The 22539-nt window shown below is 41.5% G+C and overlaps 1 protein-coding gene across 10 annotated transcripts; it reads right to left on the bottom strand.

Moving 5' to 3' along the window:
- Positions 1-253: 253 nt before the first annotated feature.
- On the bottom strand, positions 254-22372 carry tfcp2l1 (transcription factor CP2-like 1). 10 transcript variants are annotated; one of them, XM_034218418.1, is made up of 16 exons: positions 22253-22372; positions 21587-21922; positions 20396-20544; positions 18596-18669; positions 15573-15678; positions 14978-15084; positions 14494-14646; positions 8310-8420; positions 7033-7133; positions 4395-4446; positions 4192-4285; positions 3962-4088; positions 3026-3102; positions 1543-1685; positions 637-688; positions 254-504 (listed from the first exon to the last, which is right to left on the bottom strand). In XM_034218418.1, exons 4-16 carry the CDS (start codon positions 18647-18649, stop codon positions 467-469), a joined length of 1215 nt encoding a protein of 404 aa, XP_034074309.1. In that variant the 5' UTR covers positions 18650-18669; positions 20396-20544; positions 21587-21922; positions 22253-22372; the 3' UTR covers positions 254-466. The 10 variants fall into 10 exon arrangements, 8 of the variants coding, with proteins under 8 accessions (XP_034074309.1, XP_034074310.1, XP_034074308.1 ...); XM_034218419.1 differs by having other exon boundaries at positions 21587-21876; positions 22253-22353; XM_034218417.1 differs by having other exon boundaries at positions 21587-21952; positions 22253-22300.
- Between the last annotated feature and the right edge of the window lie 167 nt (positions 22373-22539).

Here is a 22539-nt window from a genome sequence, read left to right as displayed (position 1 = left end):
TTGATAGCGATCAAAACACATTGAAGACAAATTCACTTTTACCAAATGTTACATGATATCTCATCAAGAATGTAGGCTGTATATAATATGCAACAGAAAGAGCAAATGGACTACATGACAGCATTTCATATCTGGGGCAAGCAGGAAAAGAGAGCAGGGACATTCAAACATCAAACATTTTTGTTAATTTGTATTTCCTTTTTGTTGGCATTACTCTACTTTATCATGAAATTATACGAGTTGGAGCCGAAAATGTACACCTTCACTTTTAATTACAAGACACCTGAAGCATGAATCAGTAACTTAACAATACAAATGAAACAGAGAAATTCAAGAAAACCATTCAACAGTAGACGGAAAGCCACATTTCCGTCTACTGAATACAGCATTTTACTGTACTGTACATCTTAGGACTTATATACAAGCTGTACAATTCCACTGTTCTCAGAGGAAGAGAGAGTGTTGGTCACTTCAACACGACGCGGTATCCATCCGTGGTTTCATCTGGGAGACAGAAAGCAATCCGGTAAACGATCATTAAAAACTCAACTGGTCCAGCTACACAGGGTGTATAGGGAATGTCTGTTGATGAACAGTGCATTGTGGAATCAGAGGTTAACTTTGATAAATGATTACCTCTTAGAGTGCTGAGGATGAAGCTTGTTTCCTCCCTGAAGTTCTGCACCATCTGAAACACACAGATTCACCCATGTCAACAGATTATATCCATTCCCAAAGTGCTGCTTATCACAAGTGAGGACATTGTGTGATTTATTATCATCTATAAATCCAAATTCTCCTGTACATTCAGGCTTTTAAATATCATAATTAGCTTCTGCTAACCTGTTAATGGCAGTGCCAAATGGTCAGCTTTAGATAAAGACTTTAGGGAGAGTTTAGGATAGCCTTAATTGGCTGTCAACACTCTTTTATTGAGTGGTCAAATGAAAGATAATGGTTCAAGATTCAATGATTCAAGATTCAATTTCAAATGGATTCCTCTCTGAAGAACTCAACAGGATTAACTATAAGGGCAACGACAATCACAATATATCTGAATTTATGACAAAATGACATGCAATTTCGGTAAGACTCATCACTGAGGTTAAAGAAATTCCCCCCCTGTTTGGCAAGAGCAATATCAACAAGGGATGTAATCTTGTTCAGGATAAGTGTTTCCTTATTATGATAATCAGCCCTACGGAGCATACAGCACTTACAGGACAAAGCTGTACATGTTGGTGCCACTCTTCATTATTTTAATCATTATAGTCATGGGTCATTCAAGGAGGACCTTTAGACATCAACACTTTTGAAAAATGAACCCTTTCTTTTCAAATGTTCTTTTATGTATTAGAGAAAAACTGGTGTGAAAGGTACACTTTTTATTAGATGTTTTATTTGTTGCTTTTTAACAGCGCTCAATGGTGGGCTGGAACTCTGAAATCAATTTGAGCAGGCCGGGCTCTCAAACAGAGCTCTTTGGTGAACGAGTCAAACATGTGAAGAGTTAGGGGGAGTTGATATGAGACGTAAGGATACCTCGTCAGAGACTAGGACGTGGATCCCGCTGGGTTTCTGTCTGTAGATGTGTGTAATCTGCTGCGGGGGGAAGCTGTACAGCATAGCGATCTTTTCAGAGAGGTCCATCAGCGTCAGCTCCTCCAGGTACAGAGCGTGGTAGACTGCAGGGAACACAGGAGGGAACACATCAACCTGCTTCATGTACACCAGAACACTACATTTCATTGTGAAGACATCATTGCAGACTGTGTGACAATAGGCCTCTTTCTTGGCTGAGAAATTGTGTTTTTGTTGCAATGAGAAATGTAACAAAAGTGTATAACTCTCGTAATCCATTATTTAGTTATGTTTTTTAATTGTTTTAATCAATTACAAAAACATCACAGTGAAATGCAAACTTCCATAAGATCACTTATTAATAACTATGACTTGTTACATGGAGGGAAAAATGCCTGACATTTGCAATAAGTGAACATAATGAGGGTCTTTAGAGGGGAGACTGTGTCTGTACTGCACAGCTGCCGTAAACTAAGCTATCCAATGACGGTTGAGTCAATGTATCCAAATGGTGAGCGTACCGTAGGTTAAACGCCTTCTGGACACCAACATTAACGCAAGGGGTTTTCATTTTTGGTGACAAAAAGTACTTTTCTCAGTAGGTTACTCTGTAACGGTACAAAGGCAGTAATGTTGCTGTGAAACAAGTTGCTTTTAAAATGAACACTACCTAACACTGATGATTAATTTCTCTTAAGAAACACTTCTCTACGGTGGCTGACAGATGCAAACACGCTACAACTGCCTAAGCTAAACATTTCCATTAGGAGAAATGTCCAAAACTATGTAATGTATCTGCCAAAACACAACGGAAGCAGGGACACTAAAAGGTGAGGCATACAGCTGGGCCCGGAGCACTTGGTGACGTTCAGGGTTATAAAGTTGGACAACTGTCTCTGTTGCAGAGTTAGTCTGTTTCATAACTATAACAAAATAAATGTACAGCAGATCTGCAGCAACATGGGAGGGAGTCATGTGATCACAATGTTCAAATAAACCCATAAAACATTTTAGGTAAGTTTCCAGTGACAGTTGGACAACTTTATAATCCTGAACGTCAGCAAGCGCTCCGGTCCCAGCTGTGTGCGTCACTTTCTAGTTTCTCTGTGTTTTGAGCTTCTTGCAGCTTTGTTCTTCTCCCAGCGTTTTGTGTTTGCAGCACTTTTAGTAAACCCTGCGCATGTTTCCTCCAGTTGGTGAAGATGTTTCTTCATTTGCATGAGTTTTGGCACATTTGTAGGGGGTTATTTGCATTGTTTTTGAAACCGTAGCACACTTCTCCTAATGTAATGTTTGGCCGTTGTAGCGTGTTTGCACCTGTCGGCCGCTGTACTTCTCCTTATTCCATGATAGTCCTTTAAAGTGGTTTTACACACGTACTAAAATACGTGTGTAAATATTCAACATCATTTATAGAGAACAGAGGACACTGTATGGCACTTACTGTCTCCAGCCCCCGGCTTTACGGCAGGTCTGGCCTGCTGCTGACACACATACATGGTGAGACGGGGCTGAATGCACCTGGGAAGGTGAGCAGAGCTGTAGTATGGAACTGGGTAAGACACACAACAGCCTGACTTCATGTGTGCCCTCCTTTCTACTCACTAACACTGACTTACATGCAGGTACATTTCTGTTTATCAAAGTTATCTTACTATATCTGTATTCATTATTGACATACTGCTGATAACTACTAACAAGACTTCTGAAACATGACTGCTTTATTAAGGCAATCACGAAAATCTAAAATAAATATATTAAAAAACACTGGTTTAATCTTTGCCAGTGCATGGTACAGTATAACAGTGTGTTCAATCAGTTGGATTTTAGTTTAGGGTCAGAAGAGGATGTTCACTGAGTTTTACTAAAAACATTAACCTGCAGTGGTGTGAAGTACCAAAGTACATTTACTCAAGTACTATACTTAAGTACAATTGTGAGAGACTTGCACTTTACTTGCATATTCAAATATTTTCATATCTTGTACTTCTACCCCACAATTCACAGGTAAATAGTGTACTTTTACTCCACTACATATATTTTATATAAATAAAATGTATTTGAAAATTCAAGTTTGATCCTGAACTTTTGAAAATAGAATTCAAACTAAAACTAAGTATTTGAAAAGTTGTTTCAGGTTTCATTTATTTAGATTCTGTTTAGCAATTTTTGGGAATGAATAATATTTACTCATATTTCAGTTTTATATATATTTTGATATTTGAGTCCTGCTTGATCAGTTCATCCGAATGTATGCTTTCAGATTGAGAGACTGTTTGAATGCATTGTTGTATTTTTCGTACATTTTCAAAACATTACATTTTTCCGAATGATGGAAACTGTTGGCCCAGATTTAGCTCCATGTATTTTATTGTCTCACCTTCCTTTCATGGTGTTGAAGAGGCGGATCCCATCAGCTGGACCGCAGATCTGGACCAGATCCTCCCTGCTCATCCTCAACAGATCTGCACCTGCAACAACAGCAGAAGATCCACTCTGCTTCCTACCTGTTCAAAATATTCATGGATTCCTTTCATATACTTTTTTATGTTTGAGTCGCTCGGCTGTGTGCTTGCTTTCTCAAAACAGTGATGATTGTTGTGCCGTTACCTGTGAAGCTGCAGAAGAGCCTGCAGAAAGGGGAGAACCTGTGTCTCTGCAGCCACTGCTGCGTGTCCTGCGGCGAGGAAGAGGGCAGGAGCTGCTACATGTCAAAAAGAAGAAGAGCCCTTGAAATGAGTCTCCAAATAATGGCCTAAAAGGGATAAGAGAGCAACATTAACACTTTCACTGCACCGCTCTCCCTTACTTACATCGGAGCAGGCGGGCATTAGCAGCTCCCCTGGCTGGGTTGGAGAACAGTTGCTACAGAAACATCCACACAGGAAGAAAAGAGATTAAGGTGATCAGCTGAGTGTCTGTCTGTCCATTTCTAAGTGTCTACTTTTATCTCTCCACACACTGAAGAAGTTCAGTGATAGGAACTCCTGGTAAGCACCCATAGAGGGAGCTGTTAGCTCCATATGTTAGCATGACACTACTCTAGATCTCTGAAACCACAAACAAAGCTACTGAAACACAAAGTAGATAATACATTTTTACATTTTGGTCTTTCTTTAAAGTCCCATCTCATGCTTTTCCGGTTATTACCCGTCCCCTTGTGTGTTATGAAGGTTGTAATGCATGTAAATGGTCTGCAGAGTCAAAACCCCTCAAAGTACACCCTGTAGGGAGTAAGACTCTAACACAGAAAATACCTCCCCAAAACACCTCGTTGGAGATTTCTCATTTACTTCCATCGCTACGTAGGAATGGCCAGTAGCCACGCCCAGAGCTATGGCCGCACCCTCTGCCAGCCTTTCACGAAACAAAGCTTCCCAAACCTTTCAGCGATGCATGCCGGATATGTAATAATAATAATAATTCCTTACATTTATTATAGCGCTTTTCCAGATGCTCAAAGCGCTTTTACAAATACACATTACACATATCATACATGCAATGGTCACCACTGTGGACAATACCCACAGGAGCAAGTTCAGGTGAAGTGTCTTGCCCAAGGACACAACGGCTTTACAGACACAGCGGCGGCGGGTACAGCGTAGGGCACTGAAGAACGATGCTGTTCCTACTTTGTTTGGACCAGCGGGAGTTCGGGTACACAACCTGGAAGTATCCATTGTTGATTGTGTATTTATGATGTTTAAAACAAACAAGGTATCTACCACGACTGTTTAAATGGGTAAACGTTTTTCGGGCTACTACGTTGGGATCGTGGAGAAATGCTCTCCGCAGACCCGTGCTCACAGCGTTATAAACCTTTTTCTTACTCAATATCAAGCCACACTTATAGCTCCAACAAGCCGTTTAGGGCAGAGAGTGAATACCGGTGAATACACATACTTTACAGAGACGCTGTGTGAGAAACCAATGTGAGTTTGGAAAATTGCACAATATAAATCTATTCTAGTATACCTCAACAATGGAATTATGATCAGTAGAAATGGCCATGACATGGGACCTTTAAGATTAGATGTACAGTTTTCAGAGCTCGATTTATTAGCTGTATGTACACCCTAGGGCTGTAGCGATACACTAATCTCACGATACGATACACGATATTCAGCCAACGATACGATATATATCACGATATTCAGCCAACGATACGATTCGATACGATTCGATATAATTCGATACACTTATATCGTTTTCTGAAAGATTTTAAAGGGACAGTGTGATTTTGGTGACATCTTGTGAGTGTTCCATTGACTTGGATTGAATTAATTCAACTGAAAACTGAAAGCATCAATTATACAATATATGGCTCTGACAGAGAGTCTACAGCTTGCAAATGCTGGACAAAATGAATCAAAATATGTGGTGAGAAAATGTGTTTCATTTATTGAAACAGTGCAAACTGTAGCTTACAAGCCTTTGAAACATAAGTACATAAAGTGCAGTATCACAATGGACAATGGAGAATTAAAAGGTGCTGCAGGTGGTGGAACACAGGGGATTTGAATGGGACTTGTTAGAAATTAAAATCAATGTTTTGATGACATAAAGTACCTTAAACATACCGTCAGTTTAAATGCTGTTTTATACTGAAAAACCAGAAGTTCTTGTGCACAACCAGTTGTTAAGCTTTTATTCTGAAAATCCTTCATCTCCGGTTAGCATTTAGCATGTGGCTAATATACCATTTACTATAGAGGTGAAATTAGTAGCGATATGACACGTAGTGTTGCACACCGAAACCTACTGATTTCAACACTACAACTATAGACGTCGAGATATTATTATTGCTGAATATTAAATGAAGGTAGTTTATTTGAATACGTTTGTTTACAGACGTGGGTAGCATGAGACAACATCCGGAAATGATACCAGAAGTGAGGTATTTTTGGAGTATTGATTACAGCGTTTTAAAATGTATTAAATGAAAAGTCATGAGAGAGATAAGGAGGAGAAAAGGCGTGTTTAGTTATATATTTAATGTACAATGTCTGAATCCTCTGTAATGCGCAACAACGAACATTGGAGACGTGGAGGGCCGGCCCCCAGCAGCGCCAACCGGCCCACAGGGAGGAGCCAGCAGAGGATATTTAACAGCTGGAAAGATGGAGCTCGCTCTCTTCCCTTCTCTCATGAGAGCCAGAACACAGCTGTTTTTCTGACTGAACCATCTTCTGCTTGTAACATTACCGCGCTTTTTATTAATTAAAGTATACATTTGAACCTTCTCAGAGACTCAATTAGTCTCCCTTTTAAAGCTTCTCTCCTGGACGCGAGAATAACGAACACAGTTATCAGACTTAATGTATCGATACCCGTGGCTGAAATATCGATACTTTCTCGGAAAACTAAATATCGATATATATCGCAGGATCGATTAAATTGCACAGCCCTAGTACACCCACATGGTATCATTGGGCGATAATGCTGACTCACCCATCTGTGAAGGTGCAGGAGGTGGGGGAGCTGTGGTAGACTGGAGATGGAGTGCTGCTGCTGTGGATGCTGAGGTTCAGAGCGTCAGGCCAGGGGGAACACTGAGAGAGACACAGCAGATACATCTCAGGACGAACACTGCATGAGTAAACCAAAACCAAATATTTAGAAATCCCTATTTCATTACAACAATGGATCAAATGACTTTGTGTAAGGTAATCGGTGTTGCATGCAGTCAACCTACGAAGGATTAGCATTGAACCCCGTGAGCTATGAAGCCTTTAGTCTGTGTTGCCCTATTTGTTGTTGTTCTAGGCTCAAAACTCTTCTCATCTACTTCATTTCCAACACACAGAAGCTTCGATAAACCACAGCAGAGTAGCTGCACAGCTGCACATGCAGACTGAGTTCAAAGGGCAAAATGTAAATGCAAAAATATTTCTCTAGTGAGTAGGTGGAGCCCAACACTTCTTTTTGTGTCCTTACATTACCATCTTCAATGAATACGACATGTCAGTGTTTTGTTCTTAGCTTACCCTGCACCCAAAATATATTAAAAATACAGCTTTACAATAAAAAAATAAATATGCAAAAAACATTTTGACAACTTTTACAATCTGTATTTATAATAATAAATATGTTTGGGTTGTGCAATATTTTGGTTAATTGTAAATCTAAACAATGGCTGCTTGTTTATCAAAGCATGAATAATCGTAAAGAGAGAGAGAGAGAGAGAGAGAGAGAGAGAGAGAGAGAGAGAGAGAGAGAGAGAGAGAGAGAGAGAGAGAGAGAGAGAGAGAGAGAGAGAGAGAGAGAGAGAGAGAATAGATAATAATGAATGAAAATCATATGGCTGGTAACCTTTACCAAATGAAATGTATTAAAGACTTGAACTTAAAGGCTTTTAGATTTGAACACTGTAATGAGTTCAGTAATAGATCTAAGTGGTTGTTTCAGCACTGTCCTTCAGGGACCTCTCTGGAGTCACACACATTATTGTTTCCCCGCTTCAGCTCTGATCAGGTTTGTCTGTCTGCGAGATGAATGACAAACCACATTAACACAGAGTTAAGTGCTGAGTCACTGTTCAGACACTAAAGTGATGCAACCAATGATTGACAGAGCCACTGAGGTGTGAGATGACTGTAGGCTTCAGTGCTGCTGAGATTAGATAACACATGAATTCAGATCAATAAAGTTACAGCACTACAATGAAAGCAAACAAAGGCTCCTCTCTGGTATGGAATGTGTCCGGAGACAGGGGGGGGGGGGCTCACCTCTTTGAGCACAGTGCTCTCATGAGACAGTTGGTACTTCTCTCTGTCCTGCAGCGCCTTCTTATCAATCTTCTCCCTGTCGGTCTTCAGCTTGCGATCAGCTCCTTTAGGCTTACAAACATAAAGATGGAAGTGTAAACACCTGACACAATGTGCAAAAACTAAAATAATTCAGTCATCTTTGGGTGTGCATGTTATAGACTATGAATGCAGGCGTTAAGAGAGCAGTAAGGATGCCAGGAAATGTTTTATATTTGTTACTTATTCAGTCTCCCTTTGTAACGCTCAAACCAGAGTTAGTGATTGATAGAAAAGTGGAAAGACTAACGAACAAGTTCCTGATGAGTTTGGTTTCACAAGGTTATTCTCAATTCAGCCTGTTTTGAGGAGAGCATACTAATGTATGTTTTTTACATTAATACATTATAAACAGGGTTGGTTGAGTTACTTAATGGGTATATTCGGTTACAGTTACTAGTAAAAATAATCAAAAGTATCACATTATAAAAAGTATGTAATCTGAACCTTCTGTTACTTTTGGATTACCTTAATATCAAATGCAATGCAAATAAATATAAGAGAAAATAAATATCAATAAGATGTTTTTTATTTAAGTGTAATATATAAGACAAATGAACAATGAGACCTTAGGGTAGAAGAAACCAAGATATTTAGGATCAGAAATGTGTGCTCTTTAAAACGGCCCTCACAGAATAGTAGATTACAAATGCTGTTTCAGTTACATTAATTAAGAGCAAACACTTTATTGTTGTTTAATAAATCAGGTGTTCAACTCCTGCATTAAAATAAAAGGCAGTATATATATATACTTTTTTTCTTGTCTACTTTGTAGATTAATACTGAAGACATCAAAACTATGAAAGAACACATATGGAATGATCTAGTTGACAAATAAGTGTTAAAAAATCCAGAATATGATTTATATTTTAGATTCTTCAAAGTAGCCCCTTTTGCCTTGATGACAGCTTTGCACAGTCTTGGCTTCTCTCAGTCAGCTTCATGAGGTCGTCACCTGGAATGGTTTTCAATTAACACGTGTGCCTTGTCAAGAGTCAATTTATGGAATAACTTGCCTTCTTAATGTGTTTGAGACCATCAGTTGTGTTGTGCAGAGGTAGGGTTAGGCGGTGTTTACACGAGAACGAAACGGGTTGTATCTGCTACTTTCCTCTCGCGTATAGCCCGTTCGCTCACACGAGGCAGAAACAGACCCCGCAAACGATAACGGGTCCCAAGGTGGATAGATCTGCAAACGGAACGCTCTGGGGGCAAACGGCTCCGTGTGTACGCCCTATACCAGGGGTCGGCAACAGGCGGACCGCGATCCGGACGCCGACCTATACGGACCCGGACCTATAATCAATACATTAATAGGGGATTTCAATTTTGACGGGGCGATTATATTTTAACCGCCGCCGACAGGGGGCGAAAGAGACGAGTGAGCAATACAGGGAGAGAAACACAGAAGAAGAGATGAGAGAGCGGCAGAGAGAAGCGGAGAGGAAAGTAAGGCCCAATCCCAAACCACTCCCTCGACCCTACCCCTCCGTGACGGAGTGAACTCCGTCTGTAGCCACAGCTCAACGAGGCTCCCTCCTGTCAGATGGAGAGAGTAAATACAGCAGCAAGCTTTGGGACGGCCTCCCCTCTCTCCGGCAGAAACAGGAAGTGCCGTAACTGTATGTAACAACGGTTTCAAATCAGCATCTCTTAGACAAAAAGTTTAAATGAATAACTCAAATAAAACTCCAAACATCTTTCATTGTGTTACTTTTTTGTAAAGCTCTTTTAGTTTTAAACCTGATGTTTATAAGCTTCTTAGTTTTTGCAACAGTCTGTAAATATACACAACTTTATAATATAATGCACTAGGGGTGTAACGGTATCCGTATTCGTCCCGTACCGTCACGGTTCGGACGTCACGGTTCGGCACACGCAGTCACACGACGAATACGCCTTTTTTTACGAGTGGGAAAAAAGTCTGTCATTCAGGGCAGTATCCACTACACTATATATAATCCAGGGGGCGGTATTGCGCCTAAAAGCTGTTTGCCAGCCGCCCTTAAACAACAAATGAAGAACAAGAAGAAACACAACAACAAAACGAACAAAATACAAGAAGAAGAAAAGTTAGTATGGCGATTTCAGATAACACACAGGAGCTAGCACCCACCTGCTTCTTTTACATCAGCTGTGTGGGAACATTTCGGGTTCCCTGTGGACTACAATAACGATGGAGTGTACGAGTGGTGGATCGGACGAGGACGGTGTGTCGCCGTTGTTCTACAGTGGTGCGCTATGCTAATGGTAACACACGGCAAACATGCTAAATCATATCAGAAGGCATCAGCCAGATTTGCCAATCACCGGAGCCCGGCAAAAGACAACAGCAGTTCAGCAGCTGATCCCCGCTGTCTTTAAGAAGCCAAGAGACATGAAAGCCGAGAGACCAAAATAAATAACGGAAGCTTTTGGCATATGTTTTTCAACGACTTTGCGCTCTTGAAACACTTTCTTATTATTTAGGATGTAATATTTTCAAGACATTCTTTTTAGTTTTACAGCTTAATGAAACCTTTTTGTTTGACATCAGCCATTATAGATAATATGGCCATCTGAGTGTTTGTGGTTTGTTTTTAACTGTTTAATACAGTTAATTATTCAAAATGTTAGAATTCTTTATTTTTAAACTGAAACTTGCACCACTGTTCAAACATAAATAACAACAAACCTGGAATTATGCATTTGGGACTTTTTTTTGCTTTTTCTTGTTGTACCGAACCGTACCGAACCGTGACCCCCGAACCGAGGTATGAACCGAACCGTGACTTCTGTGAACCGTTACACCCCTATAATGCACACATTTACCTTTTTCTAGACTAAACACAGGTATGATCCTAAGTTAAAAACATATGAGGTTATTAACATCGTAGTTTATCAGTGGATGTTTTCTGGAACTACTTGTAAACAGCTTGTTTCCTGACGGACACACACAGCGTGACTCCGGTCAGGTAGAGACCGGTCTCAAGTCAGCACCGCTGCAGACTCGCTGTTTGAGGGCTTGATAGCCCACTCCCCCTCCACACTCGTTGCTTTGGAACAGCCCTCAATATGGCGGACCCTCCGCGTGAACGCGCAAACGGAGGGGTAGGGTGTAGGGGGCGGTTTGGGAATGGGCCACAGTGAAGAGAAGAGCGATACAGGGAGAGAAGCGGAGAGGAGAGTGAGTGAAGAGAATAATTAGCGATACAGGGAGAGAAGACGGAGAGGAGAGTGAACAGGCGTGTTAGCGGCAGACAGGGAGAGACAAATAATGACACATGGCGCTCTCCAAGAAGAGGAAAGGGGACAGTGAGAACAGAGCTTTTAACCCTGAGTGGACTCATTCATGTTCATCCTGCCCACTGGGAGCACAGTGTGTCTCATTTGTTCAGAGACCGTGGCGCTCATTAAAAGAGACAACACGCCACTATGAGACAAAACACAAAGTGTTTGACCAAACATTCCCTCTCAAGTCAGAACTGAGGTCACAACAAATAAGCAGTCTCAGAGCCCAATATGATCAGTCCACCAGGATCAAAATAAAACGAAATATGGTTCCAGCGCAGGCTAACCGAGGCTAACCAATGAGCACCTACATGTGTGTATGAGAATGACCCTGACACCATCTCAGCCCAGATTTAAACTCCTGGCAGGACAATAAGCTCCAGCTCAATTCTCGCACTGAATTAAAAAAAAGTGAGTGAGGGACTGCAATATAAGAGGGAAAGAAAGAGAAACTTTAAAACTGTTCAATTGTTATGATGTGTAAAGACTGATATTGTTCTATAATCAATGCAGACATTGATAAAGCTGCAGGCTACTTCAATATATATCACACTAATTCATAAAGCTAGTTAGACATATTGATGTTCCGGACCTTTGCATGGGGACATTTTCTCTAACTGGACCTCGTTGAATTTTAGTCGAATACCCCTGCCCTATACGATAATTTCCTGATAACGATGAAGCCATAGCCCCACCTCTGCTGCTCACTGCTGTAGCACTGCTACTGCTACTGACCATGCTACATATGTTAGTGCAAAATCTACAGCTCCTCTACCACAACCATCAGCAACAAGTGGATATGGAGAATTACATGAACTACATGTTGCTAAATCTACCGTGGGGCATAAACAGAAGGGCAACCATGCTCGGGGGTCTTCTTCACTGCTTTTGGTGTATTTTGTGGCAGAAGTACAGCGCCACTTACAGGCCCGGAATATGTACTACAGCGTCTCCAGCGCTTACGAGCGGTCTTGTGTGGAAGTACAGCGCCACTTACAGGCCCGGCATATGTACTACAGCGTTTCCAGTGGTCTCGTGTGAACGGACACGTTGAATGAGCCGAATGCGTGTGAACGGAAGACTTTTTTGATAACGAATTCGGTCCGTTTGCGCTCCCATGTAAATGGGGTCTTAGTGCACAGTGGAAAGCCCTATTTGACTGCTGTTGTAATCCATATTATGGCAAGAACCACTCAACTCAGTAAAGAGAAACGACCGTCCATCATCACTTTAAGAAATGAAGGCCAGTCGATCCGGAAAATGTCAAGAACTTTAAATGTATCCTCAAGTGCAGTCGCAAATACCATCGAAAGCTATGATGAGACTGGCTCTCATGAGGACCCCCCGGGAAAGGAAGAGCAAGAGTTACCTCTGCTGCAGAGGATCAATACATCAATACCAGCCTCAGAAAGCACACATTAAAGCACCTCAGATTAGAGCCCACATAAATGATCACAGAGCTCAAGTAGCAGACAATCTCAACATCCACTGTTCAGAGGAGACTGCGTGAATCAGGCCTTCATGGTCCAATTGCTGCAAAGGTCCACTACTGAGGATGAACAAGAAGAAGAAGAGAATTGTTTGGGCCAAGAAACACAAGGATTGGACATTAGAAAGTAGAAATATGTACTTTGGTCTGGTGAGTCCAAATTTGAGATTTTTGGTTCCAACCTCCGTGTCTTTGTGAGACGCAGAAAAGGTGAGCGGATGGTTTCTGCATGAGTGGTTCCCACATGAAGCATGGAGGAGGAGGTGTGATGGTGTGGGGGGGGCTTTGCTGCTGACACTGTTGGTGATGTATTCAGAATTCAAGGCACACTTAACCAGCATGGCTACCACAGCATTCTGCAGGTAGCCAGCAAAATATAAAGTATATTCTGGATTTTTAACACTTTTTTGTTTACTAGATAATTCCATATGTGTTCTTTTATAGTTATGATGTCTTCAGTATAAATCTACAATGTAGAAAACATTTAAATAAATAAAAAACTTCGAATTTGAAGGTGTGTCCAAACTTTTGACTGGTACTGTATATATTTTTATTTGGTATTGTATCATTGTAATCCAGCTATAAACCCCAATTTATTTATTTTTTACTAGTAACCTGGTAATGCATTTTTTTCATGTAACTGCCAGGGAACAGTTACTGTTATTTTGGATCCTGATTACGAGATTCCGTTGGATGTAATCCGTAATTGTCAACAGAGTGGTGCAGGAAGGAGTCCTAAACCCGGAAGACAACTTAGTATTTTGCCTCTTTTGGTTCCCTGCTACTTTATGTGTGATTAAATAGACGACTAAACATCATCACACCGAACTTTAGCCGCCATTCGCTTAGCGGTGGTGTTACGCAGCCATGCGATGTGATTTTATACTTATGGTGTTTGCTTAACGCTTCAAAAAGTGGTGTTAATATGTGGAGATTATCCTGCTGAACCAAACGGGTTAAATATCATGACTGTGTGTTTGCCACAACATTTATTTTCTGCATTATACCAAATGCAATGGAAAAATCCCATTGCTTTTTGTAGAGAGAGCCTTTGTGATGCTAACTTCCAGGTCAGCCTCCACCACACGTCTTCACTGCTTCACTCTATTCCCTGATCATGTCATGTATTTTATTTTCTGTCTGTGTACTTTAAAACTGATATCATTATTGCAGAGTCATATGTACACAAAGACTGCAGACTGACACCTTTCCCTCTGAGCCAGGTGTTGGTGGTTTTCTCTTAAAGGGGCTACAGATTGTTTTAAGATATATTTATGATGCACTACCTGGCCCAGTTATTAAAAAAGCAGAACATAACTTGGTACAAGACACACGCAGGTTTCATACCTTGAAGACTTTAACCTGGCAGCTGGAAGAACTGACATGCTCCATGTACTCCCCGTGCTCATTGGTGCTGAAAGAGTCCACCTGGATACGAAACGGCACTCCCTTCTCCCCACCGTGCTTCCTGGGGGTGAACTCAGTGCTGATGCAGTTGACCTGAGAAGATGCAAGACGACAACAGACGGAGTGTCAGTTCGTGAGCAGGCTTTGGAATGAAATGGGATTAATCAGGAAACTAAAAAAGCAAGTGTTTTTGTAAACTCCACTATTCTGTAGGTCTAGCCTAAATTTAAGAGAACATGTTTTTTATCCTAAATATCTTGGTTTCTTCTTTTCTAAGCTCACATTTTTCTGTTGTCTTACATAATACACTAAAGTAAAAAACATCTTAATGGGAAAATAATCAGGTTAAACTAGTAATTTTGTAACTAGATACTCCTGTGTGTGCGAAATGTATTACACACTCCTCCAGACGCTGAATCTGTACCTGGATGAAAGCAGAAGCCTTCTTCACAGGGTCCCAGAGGAACTCGATGGTGTTCAGATGCATGGGGTGTGAACGGGGCTCCAGAATCCCCTCTGACAACGGGATATCTGCAAATCATCAGTCAGTCAGTTTGCAATTATTATAAAGCCCGAAAACACATTGTGAAAATGAGCTTGTAGCTATGAGCGAAGGAGTCCTGACTGAGTTTTCTGTTGGGACATCTTCAGTTATTTCTCTTTACATATTCATATCTAAGTTGGCATGTCTTTGTTGGAAAAAGGTGATGTCACACTCTTACATGAACAATATAACAATATAAGTAACAATATATGAATGAAAAATGTCTGTTTGAACCGTATCACCAGGTGAGAAAATGAGCGTGTATGATAACTGATTTACAGTAGGTGAAGCTGATAAATGCAGGGATAACTGCTGAGTCATATGTTCAGGAATAAATGCTGATAGCAACCTTCCCACAAAAATGTAAATCCTGTTTTTAGTGGGTGTTTGGTCCAGTGGAAGAAGTGTCATTATTTCGCTCTGGTTCAAACAGCACTGTGATCAGTGATCTTTGACCTACTCACAGTCCACTCACCTATATCCAGGATCCGGTCTCCAGGTCGGTTCCACCTCCACCCCTCTAGCTGCTGGTGCTCCATATACTGCAGCCGGCGGTCGTGGAACACCACCCGCACGATGCTCTGTGGACAGATCCGGAGTTCAGAGCGGAGAACAGAAACATCTGGAGGGGGCAGCTCGCACATGGCCAAACAGCTGGACTGTTGGGCAACGTGCCAAAGGCTCCCCTCCTCATTGAAATATACTGAGGCAGGTTAAGGAGGAGCAAATGACTCAAATGTCTGCATGTGATGCAGCACCAACAAAGACTCTTAAATCAGGGCTCCCACACACAACGCAACTTAGGATCATCAAAAAGCGTCTGTACAAATGTTTGAGGTGTGAAATAGTCAGAATCTTATGAACTTATGCCCCGGCCACACGAGGACGAAAACGGTCGTTTGCGTTACTGTTTAGTGTCATATAGACCGTTCGGCCACACGAGGACGACCGAATACGGCACTAAACGACTGCGTAAACGATAACGGGTCCCAAGGTGGATAGAACGGCATACGCAACGCTCTGGGGGGTCCAACGGCTCCGTGTGTGCGCCCTATACGATCATTTTCTGATAATGATGAGGCAATAGCCCCGCCTCTCCCCACCTCTGCTGCTCACCCCCGCGTCAAAGTAAACTGCACACTGAATTCAGATTATTTATCTTTCTCTCAATATGGATATAAACGCGAGTGAAGTCTAATCTGACAGGACGGGACACGCAGCTCCTCCCGCTGTGATGCGGCGGTGAACGGAGTAAAACACACACTTCAAGTCCGATCATCACCCTTAGCTATTTTAATTACCTCTCAAACTACCTAAACTAGATATAAATATGTTTATTTTTACTGTCGACCGGGTCACTCATTACTGGATCAGCTGCTGCATGAAACAGACACTGACGCTGTCCGAAGAGAGGGAGGAAAAAGAGAGGCTCCGTGTATTTTATTATTATATTATATAGAGTCGTTATTCATTTGTTTTAAAGCTCAATAAATAACAAAGAAGACCTTTGACCGGCACTTTTATAATTTTGTCGGAAGATTTAAACTTTATTACACGTTGACTGGCGAAAAACTCTGCCCGGTTCCCTCGGCCCCCACCGCGGAGAATAAACAGAAGGGCAACCATGACAACCATGCTTCTTCGCTGCTTTTGTGGAGGAAGTTACAGCGCCACGTACAGGCTCCTGCATATGTACTGCAGCTTCTCCAGCGGTTGGAGCTAAACGGAGCGGTCTCGTGTGGACAGACACTATCCGGATGACTATTGCGTGTGGACGGAAGCTTGTTTGCGATTGCGTTTGCGTTAATCCTATGCGTTTAGCCGTTTTCGTCCTCGTGTGGCCGGGGTCTTAAAAATGATTGTCGAATTAAAAAGAGTGTTTGGTTCTATAGGTCAATTTCCAATTCACAATCTTCAAGTGGTGTGGGAACCCTAACCAAAGAACGTCTCTCAGTGGACGGCATGTGCTGCAGAGCCCTCAACTTCTGTTACTAACTGTGTGCTGGCTATCTAGCATATCGGTCAACATATCAGACAAAACACAAATAAGAGAAGGGTCTCTTTAAAAGGGGCACTCTACCAGTTCTGGTTTAGTTGGCTCGTCTCCAGGAGTAGTTATTAAAAGAATAAGTCCCTGATGGTGTAACCTTTCAACAGGAAGCGTTTGTTACAAACATGTTGGCAAGTGAGTCTAACAAAGGGTGCTATCCAGTTGCATTAGGGGAAATGTAGGATTTGTGACAATTTCATTCATTTTGAATGATATCAGCCCATTAAAAAAGGTTTGTTGGTAACTTATGTTAAAGTATGTTTAGTAAATAAGGGGAAATGTTGGCGGTATTATACATATACATGAAGAGTGGTCTCCTGTGTAAATGTCCTGTGTGTGTTCGACCCATCCACCCTGACATCTGTGCTCTCCCTCTGTTTAGTGGCCCATCTTCTTCCTTAAATCCTGTTATTGTTATTTCTGCCATTAGACGCCATTAGAGGTCACTAGCTAACAAAGTTGAACCCCCTGTGGTGATCCAGCTTACCAAGAATTGACAACAGCCTACTGAGCCAATAAGGAGTTAGTTACCACCTTAAATCTCTGGTCTGATGACAACCGATAAAGTCCATTTAACGGGCTGATAACATTCCAAGCATGTGACCAATTCTGTGGGCTGAACACGGGCCTCTGCTGCTTTTCTCACCATTCAACAGAGCTGCTTTATGAAAGCACTGTGGAGTGCCTCTTTAAAGCAACCTTGTGAAGTCTGCCAGCACATCAAATAAATCAACAAATTCAATTAACTACCTGCAACAACATGGGGATATTTCAGGCCTGACTGAGCAGCGCGTCATGTGTTTGCAGAGATGCCACCTGTCCCATTCCTGTGTTTCTAGGATGCTACCGCTAACTTTACAGTCTCAAGCTAACGCAGCCGGACCACAGAGACATGTCAAGTGGATGCACTCACACAGAAAGGAAATAAAATGAGCTCTCCTTACTCTGAAGTGAGTGTGTGGACAAATGCCCTAAAACATCTGAAATCTAGTCACAACCTGTGTACAAAACAACGTTGCATGGCAGAAATAATGCTGCTAATGGGTTTGATTCAGAAGACATGGCATCAGGAATACAACATTATATTTTTTTATTTCCATTAAAAAAACATCCAGAAGTAAAATTGGTTTAAAGATGCCGAAGTCTTTCTGAAAACAATCCCAGTGATGCAGACAAAAGCAGATTGGCATGTTCATAAGGAGAGTGTACGGTAAAGGAGTGAAGGTCAGAGGAGTTGTGTGTTCGTGAGGGTTTGTTAAATCTAGGAAGGAGGAAAGGTACGTTTGGGTGATGGTACCAAGCTCATCGAGGTGGACAGTCCACCCCTGAAGTGGAAGGGAGGTTCAGGGACCTGTGACAAACTAGGAAATGGCTACATAAAAAGAGACAGGAGCAGAAAGAGGTCATGTGTAGGTCAAAAAAAGACAAACACAATACCTTACACCTACCTTTACATATTTGCAGCTTATATCTGTATACTCCACTAGTTTTCTGTTAAGCATACGGATTTCGTAGGACTGACCTACATTTTAAAACATTAAAAAAAAACCTGATTAAAATTGAAAATTGAGAAATCAGTCAATCAGAAAAGAAGGGCAGTGGAGATAGAAATTAAATCAAATTAGATATCAAGGCCAGCCACTGGACAACCTTTAACCATCTGATCAAATATGAAACTAAGTATTATAATAAAAATATCATTTAAATAACACTAAGACTATGAATGCTTTTAAGGCATAGTATAAATACTGATTATTAGTAGCAGCAGTTACTGTGTTTCAAACCAAATGACTGTACAGCAGATATGCAGGGCACACGTGTAGATGAATAAAGCACAAATCAAATGTCTCATTCAGAGCGCAGTGAGGTCGGAGCACATGTTGGCAAGAAAAGACAAAAGAAAGAGCAACAGAAAAAAGAAGGGGAATTAGTTTAGAGGAAGACAGCAGACACATGTAGGAGCTCATGTTGCATCAGATCCATCATTCATAGGGTATGATTTCATATCTTTCAAATCTCTCTACCATGAAAACAGCAGGTTGGTTAATCATTGTCATTTATGTTATTATGTTATTACACTATATTCCATTGTTATATTCTAGGACAGCAGTCTATGTGTGTTTAACAACTGTCTTCTAAAAACAGAAAACTATGGAGGAAATACAATAGTTTGATAAAACTGAATCTATAACATTGAGAGGTTTACTTTCAAATATGTCCTTCTTTGTGAGTTACATTTCCCGTTCTGAAATTTCCCCCAAAAAAAAGAATCTAATTTCAAAAACGTTGACAAATGTTGACGTTTTTAACGGAACACACTTTCAAATCAGCCTCTATAAGCATCTGGCCCTGGGAACATTTCCCCCCACCCATTTAGCCAACTAGCATCATAACATTGGTTTGATTTATCAATAGAATATGTGTTCCAGATCTAAATGTAACCACAGATTGTAATTTGTAATTCATAAATCATCTCGGAGTAAAAATAACATATATCCTCTAGCTTCTCAAACATGACATTACATTTGTGTGGTTTGACATTAAAGGTGGGGTAGGTAAGTTTGAGAAACCGGCTCGAGATACACTTGTTGTTATATTCCATGGAATGCTCTTAACGTCCCGATAGCAATGAATATCTGAAGTGCTTTGACAACAAATCCATAAAAAAATGTCATCTGTGGAAGCCGTGGTACTGTAAAAAGCACGACCAATCATCTGAGCCGGCTAAACTAACTGGATGGCCTACCTGCCTGTCAGCCTTCCATCTGTGCACAAACTTATCTCGTGCCCTCATTGGTCATGTGCGCGTTCCTGTGTGTTGGAGGAGGGGCTCTGTGAGGAAGTGGCAGATTTGTTCCGGCTGTGTATTTTCAAATTCTAGAGCACTCCAGCTGGTTTCTCCAAAATTACCTACCCCACCTTTAAATACAATATCTGAAAGTTTAAATGTTGGCCAGACAAAACAGGCTTTTACTTCATAAAAATAAAATAAATATAATGGCGTTAAAGCATTGTTCTGTTTGCCTTGTTGAGTCTCTGCACACTCTACGGGGGCCGCAGGGTGCCAAACTTGGGGTATAAATATACATTTGTGATAAATTGATAAAGATTTAGCCCAACCCCAAGGCACAATGGATTTGGAATCCTGCGTCAGCGTTAATGTAAGCCTGGTACTGCTGCAGGGAACATGTGACAAAATGAGCTCCATTCAGTCAACGTGGACCTTCACCCGCGGCGCAGATAGCTACCTTGGTTGAGATAAGTGAGGGTCTCCTCCTGCTGCTTCACAGCCGGAGAGGTGGCCGCACACAGGACCACCTGCAGCGGGCTCCTCTTACACACACTCTCAGCCGTGAGCCTCGCTTCTTCATCTTTCAAGAACGGTGCCAGGGCATCTCTGAAAGAGCAGAGACAAGAAGAGGGGCTGAGGACGGGAGGTCACCATCCGTTCTCGCTTTATCTAATCGTTTAAGCATAGAAACAAAGGTTAAAACACAATGTTACTCATCTGGTTCAAGTCAAGAGGTTTGGGGAAAAAGTCCATTTCATCTATGTTTGTTGTCTTAATATTGATTTTGAATGCAATGTTCCATTAAAGGAGATCATTGTATAAAAACATTTAGATGACATTGTTTTTCGAATTTCACATGGCAGTTTAATTGGAAAAATATTAAAATACTTTAAGGAAAAAATGCTGCCGATGTCCAAATGTGTTGTAAGCACGCTGCTTTGCATTGACACGTTGATTAACCTCGTAAATCAAATGTTTCCCAGTGGAATCCAGATGTTTCTAAAGTTTCATGTGCTTTACCTAATGTAACTAGCAGAGTGCTGGTGGTAGGACTCGGGCTGCGGGTGGCAGAACAGCATATCCTCCAGGACGGTGTCTTCTGGTGTCCCGGGTCACAGCGGGGGGGGTGGAGGCAGACGGCTTCCTCAGGGCTCCGCTCAGAGAGGTTTGCAGCCAGACCTCAGCGCCTCCTCTTATATGGTCCCTGTGATGTCATCAGTACTCCCACTCTCTCTGCAGCTTGGATGACCTTAGAGAGGCGGAGTGTGCAGCACCCCTCCCTCCCTCCCTCCCTCCCAATGTTTAGTGGGTTGATGCATTAAGAGCAGCGTCACCTGACCAGCTGTTGACACGGCCAGCAGCTCCCAGGGTGTTTCTCAATCGCGAGGATGCTGATCACTTCCTTCAGAAACGAAGCAAGTACACTTCCAAGCCACAGCTTCGGAAAACGAAGAAGAATGGAACAGGCTAACAAGTGTGCCACTCTCTCTAACGGTGTCAACATAAACTGTACCGAAAGTAAATACCTCACGATGTCTATGTAATTATGAACTTGCTTTACTTTCACGGAACACATGTTTGGTGATAACAAACAATGTAACAAAGTAACATATTTACCAACACATGTTCTACGCCACTACATACTTACATTTAAATGTGTGCTGCGTCGGTTCAGACATTCCCCTCAAGGGTTTTTGAAATTGGTCCGTGCGCAAAGCATTGTGGGGATATTAAGGACGCCAAGTCTACCCATGTGGAGCCTCGAAATTTCCCCCAAACCAAGGACGCGGCCTCGGTGGAATTCCAAGTATGCTGGAGATTGGAACAGTCCTTCGGCGGCACTCGATGACGTAGCATCCTTGAAATATTGGCTTGGAAGCCAGAATCCTCGAGATTGAGAAACGGCCCCAGTCTACTCACAGTAATGATGTCTGGACTCTGGAGGACAAGTTTGGAAAACAAACATGGAGGCGGCTGAAGGATTCTGGGGAACAGAGAAGGGCAAGTACGTACCCTCCAAATAATATCACACCAACAAATAATAGTTAGTATACTGTATATAAAATAATAGCAATAGTGGATGGATGCTAAATGAAACTGTTCAATCCCTCTGTGCAGGGGAACTATTCAGATATTGTAGAACAGTAAAATAATAATACCACACTGTGGAAATGTTACAAGTATGTGAGTTTCATCAGGAAAATTGGTTTGTGGATTCACTCATAACAAAACTACTTTTTAATAAACTAATCATATTTTGTGTGTAAAAATAATCCAGTGTCACACATAGTGCAGAAATAAGTGCAATATTTACCTTTAAGATGTAGTGAAGTAAAAGGATAAAGGAGCATTTAAAAACACCATCCTTCAGTTTATCACAAACATCTGGAGATACATGATGCCATGGTGCATCAGCGCACACAGGAAGGGGAGGAGCAACTGCATTTGAATAGCGTAATTGAAGCTGACTGATACATGTCTCGGATGATGACAGGATGTGTGAAAGTATAGTTTCATAACATGGACATACTCAAGTTAAGTACCTTGATCACATACTTTAGTTGAGTACTTTTGTTTAGTTACATTCCCCCACTGATATGC

The sequence above is a fragment of the Gymnodraco acuticeps genome, unplaced genomic scaffold (assembly GCF_902827175.1).
Source record: "Gymnodraco acuticeps unplaced genomic scaffold, fGymAcu1.1, whole genome shotgun sequence".
In the NCBI taxonomy this organism is placed as follows: Eukaryota; Metazoa; Chordata; class Actinopteri; order Perciformes; family Bathydraconidae; genus Gymnodraco; species Gymnodraco acuticeps.
This window is presented reverse-complemented; position numbering and strand designations above follow the sequence as displayed.

What these genes read in the sequence shown, in the direction of transcription:
- tfcp2l1 (XM_034218414.1), bottom strand. Translation starts at nt 21,017, where the DNA reads ATGCTGTTCTGCCACCCGCAGCCCGAGTCCTACCACCAGCACTCTGCT. An exon ending in TCCTGCACCTTCACAGATGG is followed by an intron (nt 4,447 to 7,032) that starts GTGAGTCAGCAT and finishes ATGTTTCTGTAG; the next exon opens with CAACTGTTCTCCAACCCAGC. An exon ending in GCTCTTCTGCAGCTTCACAG is followed by an intron (nt 4,089 to 4,191) that starts GTAACGGCACAA and finishes TATTTTGAACAG; the next exon opens with GTAGGAAGCAGAGTGGATCT.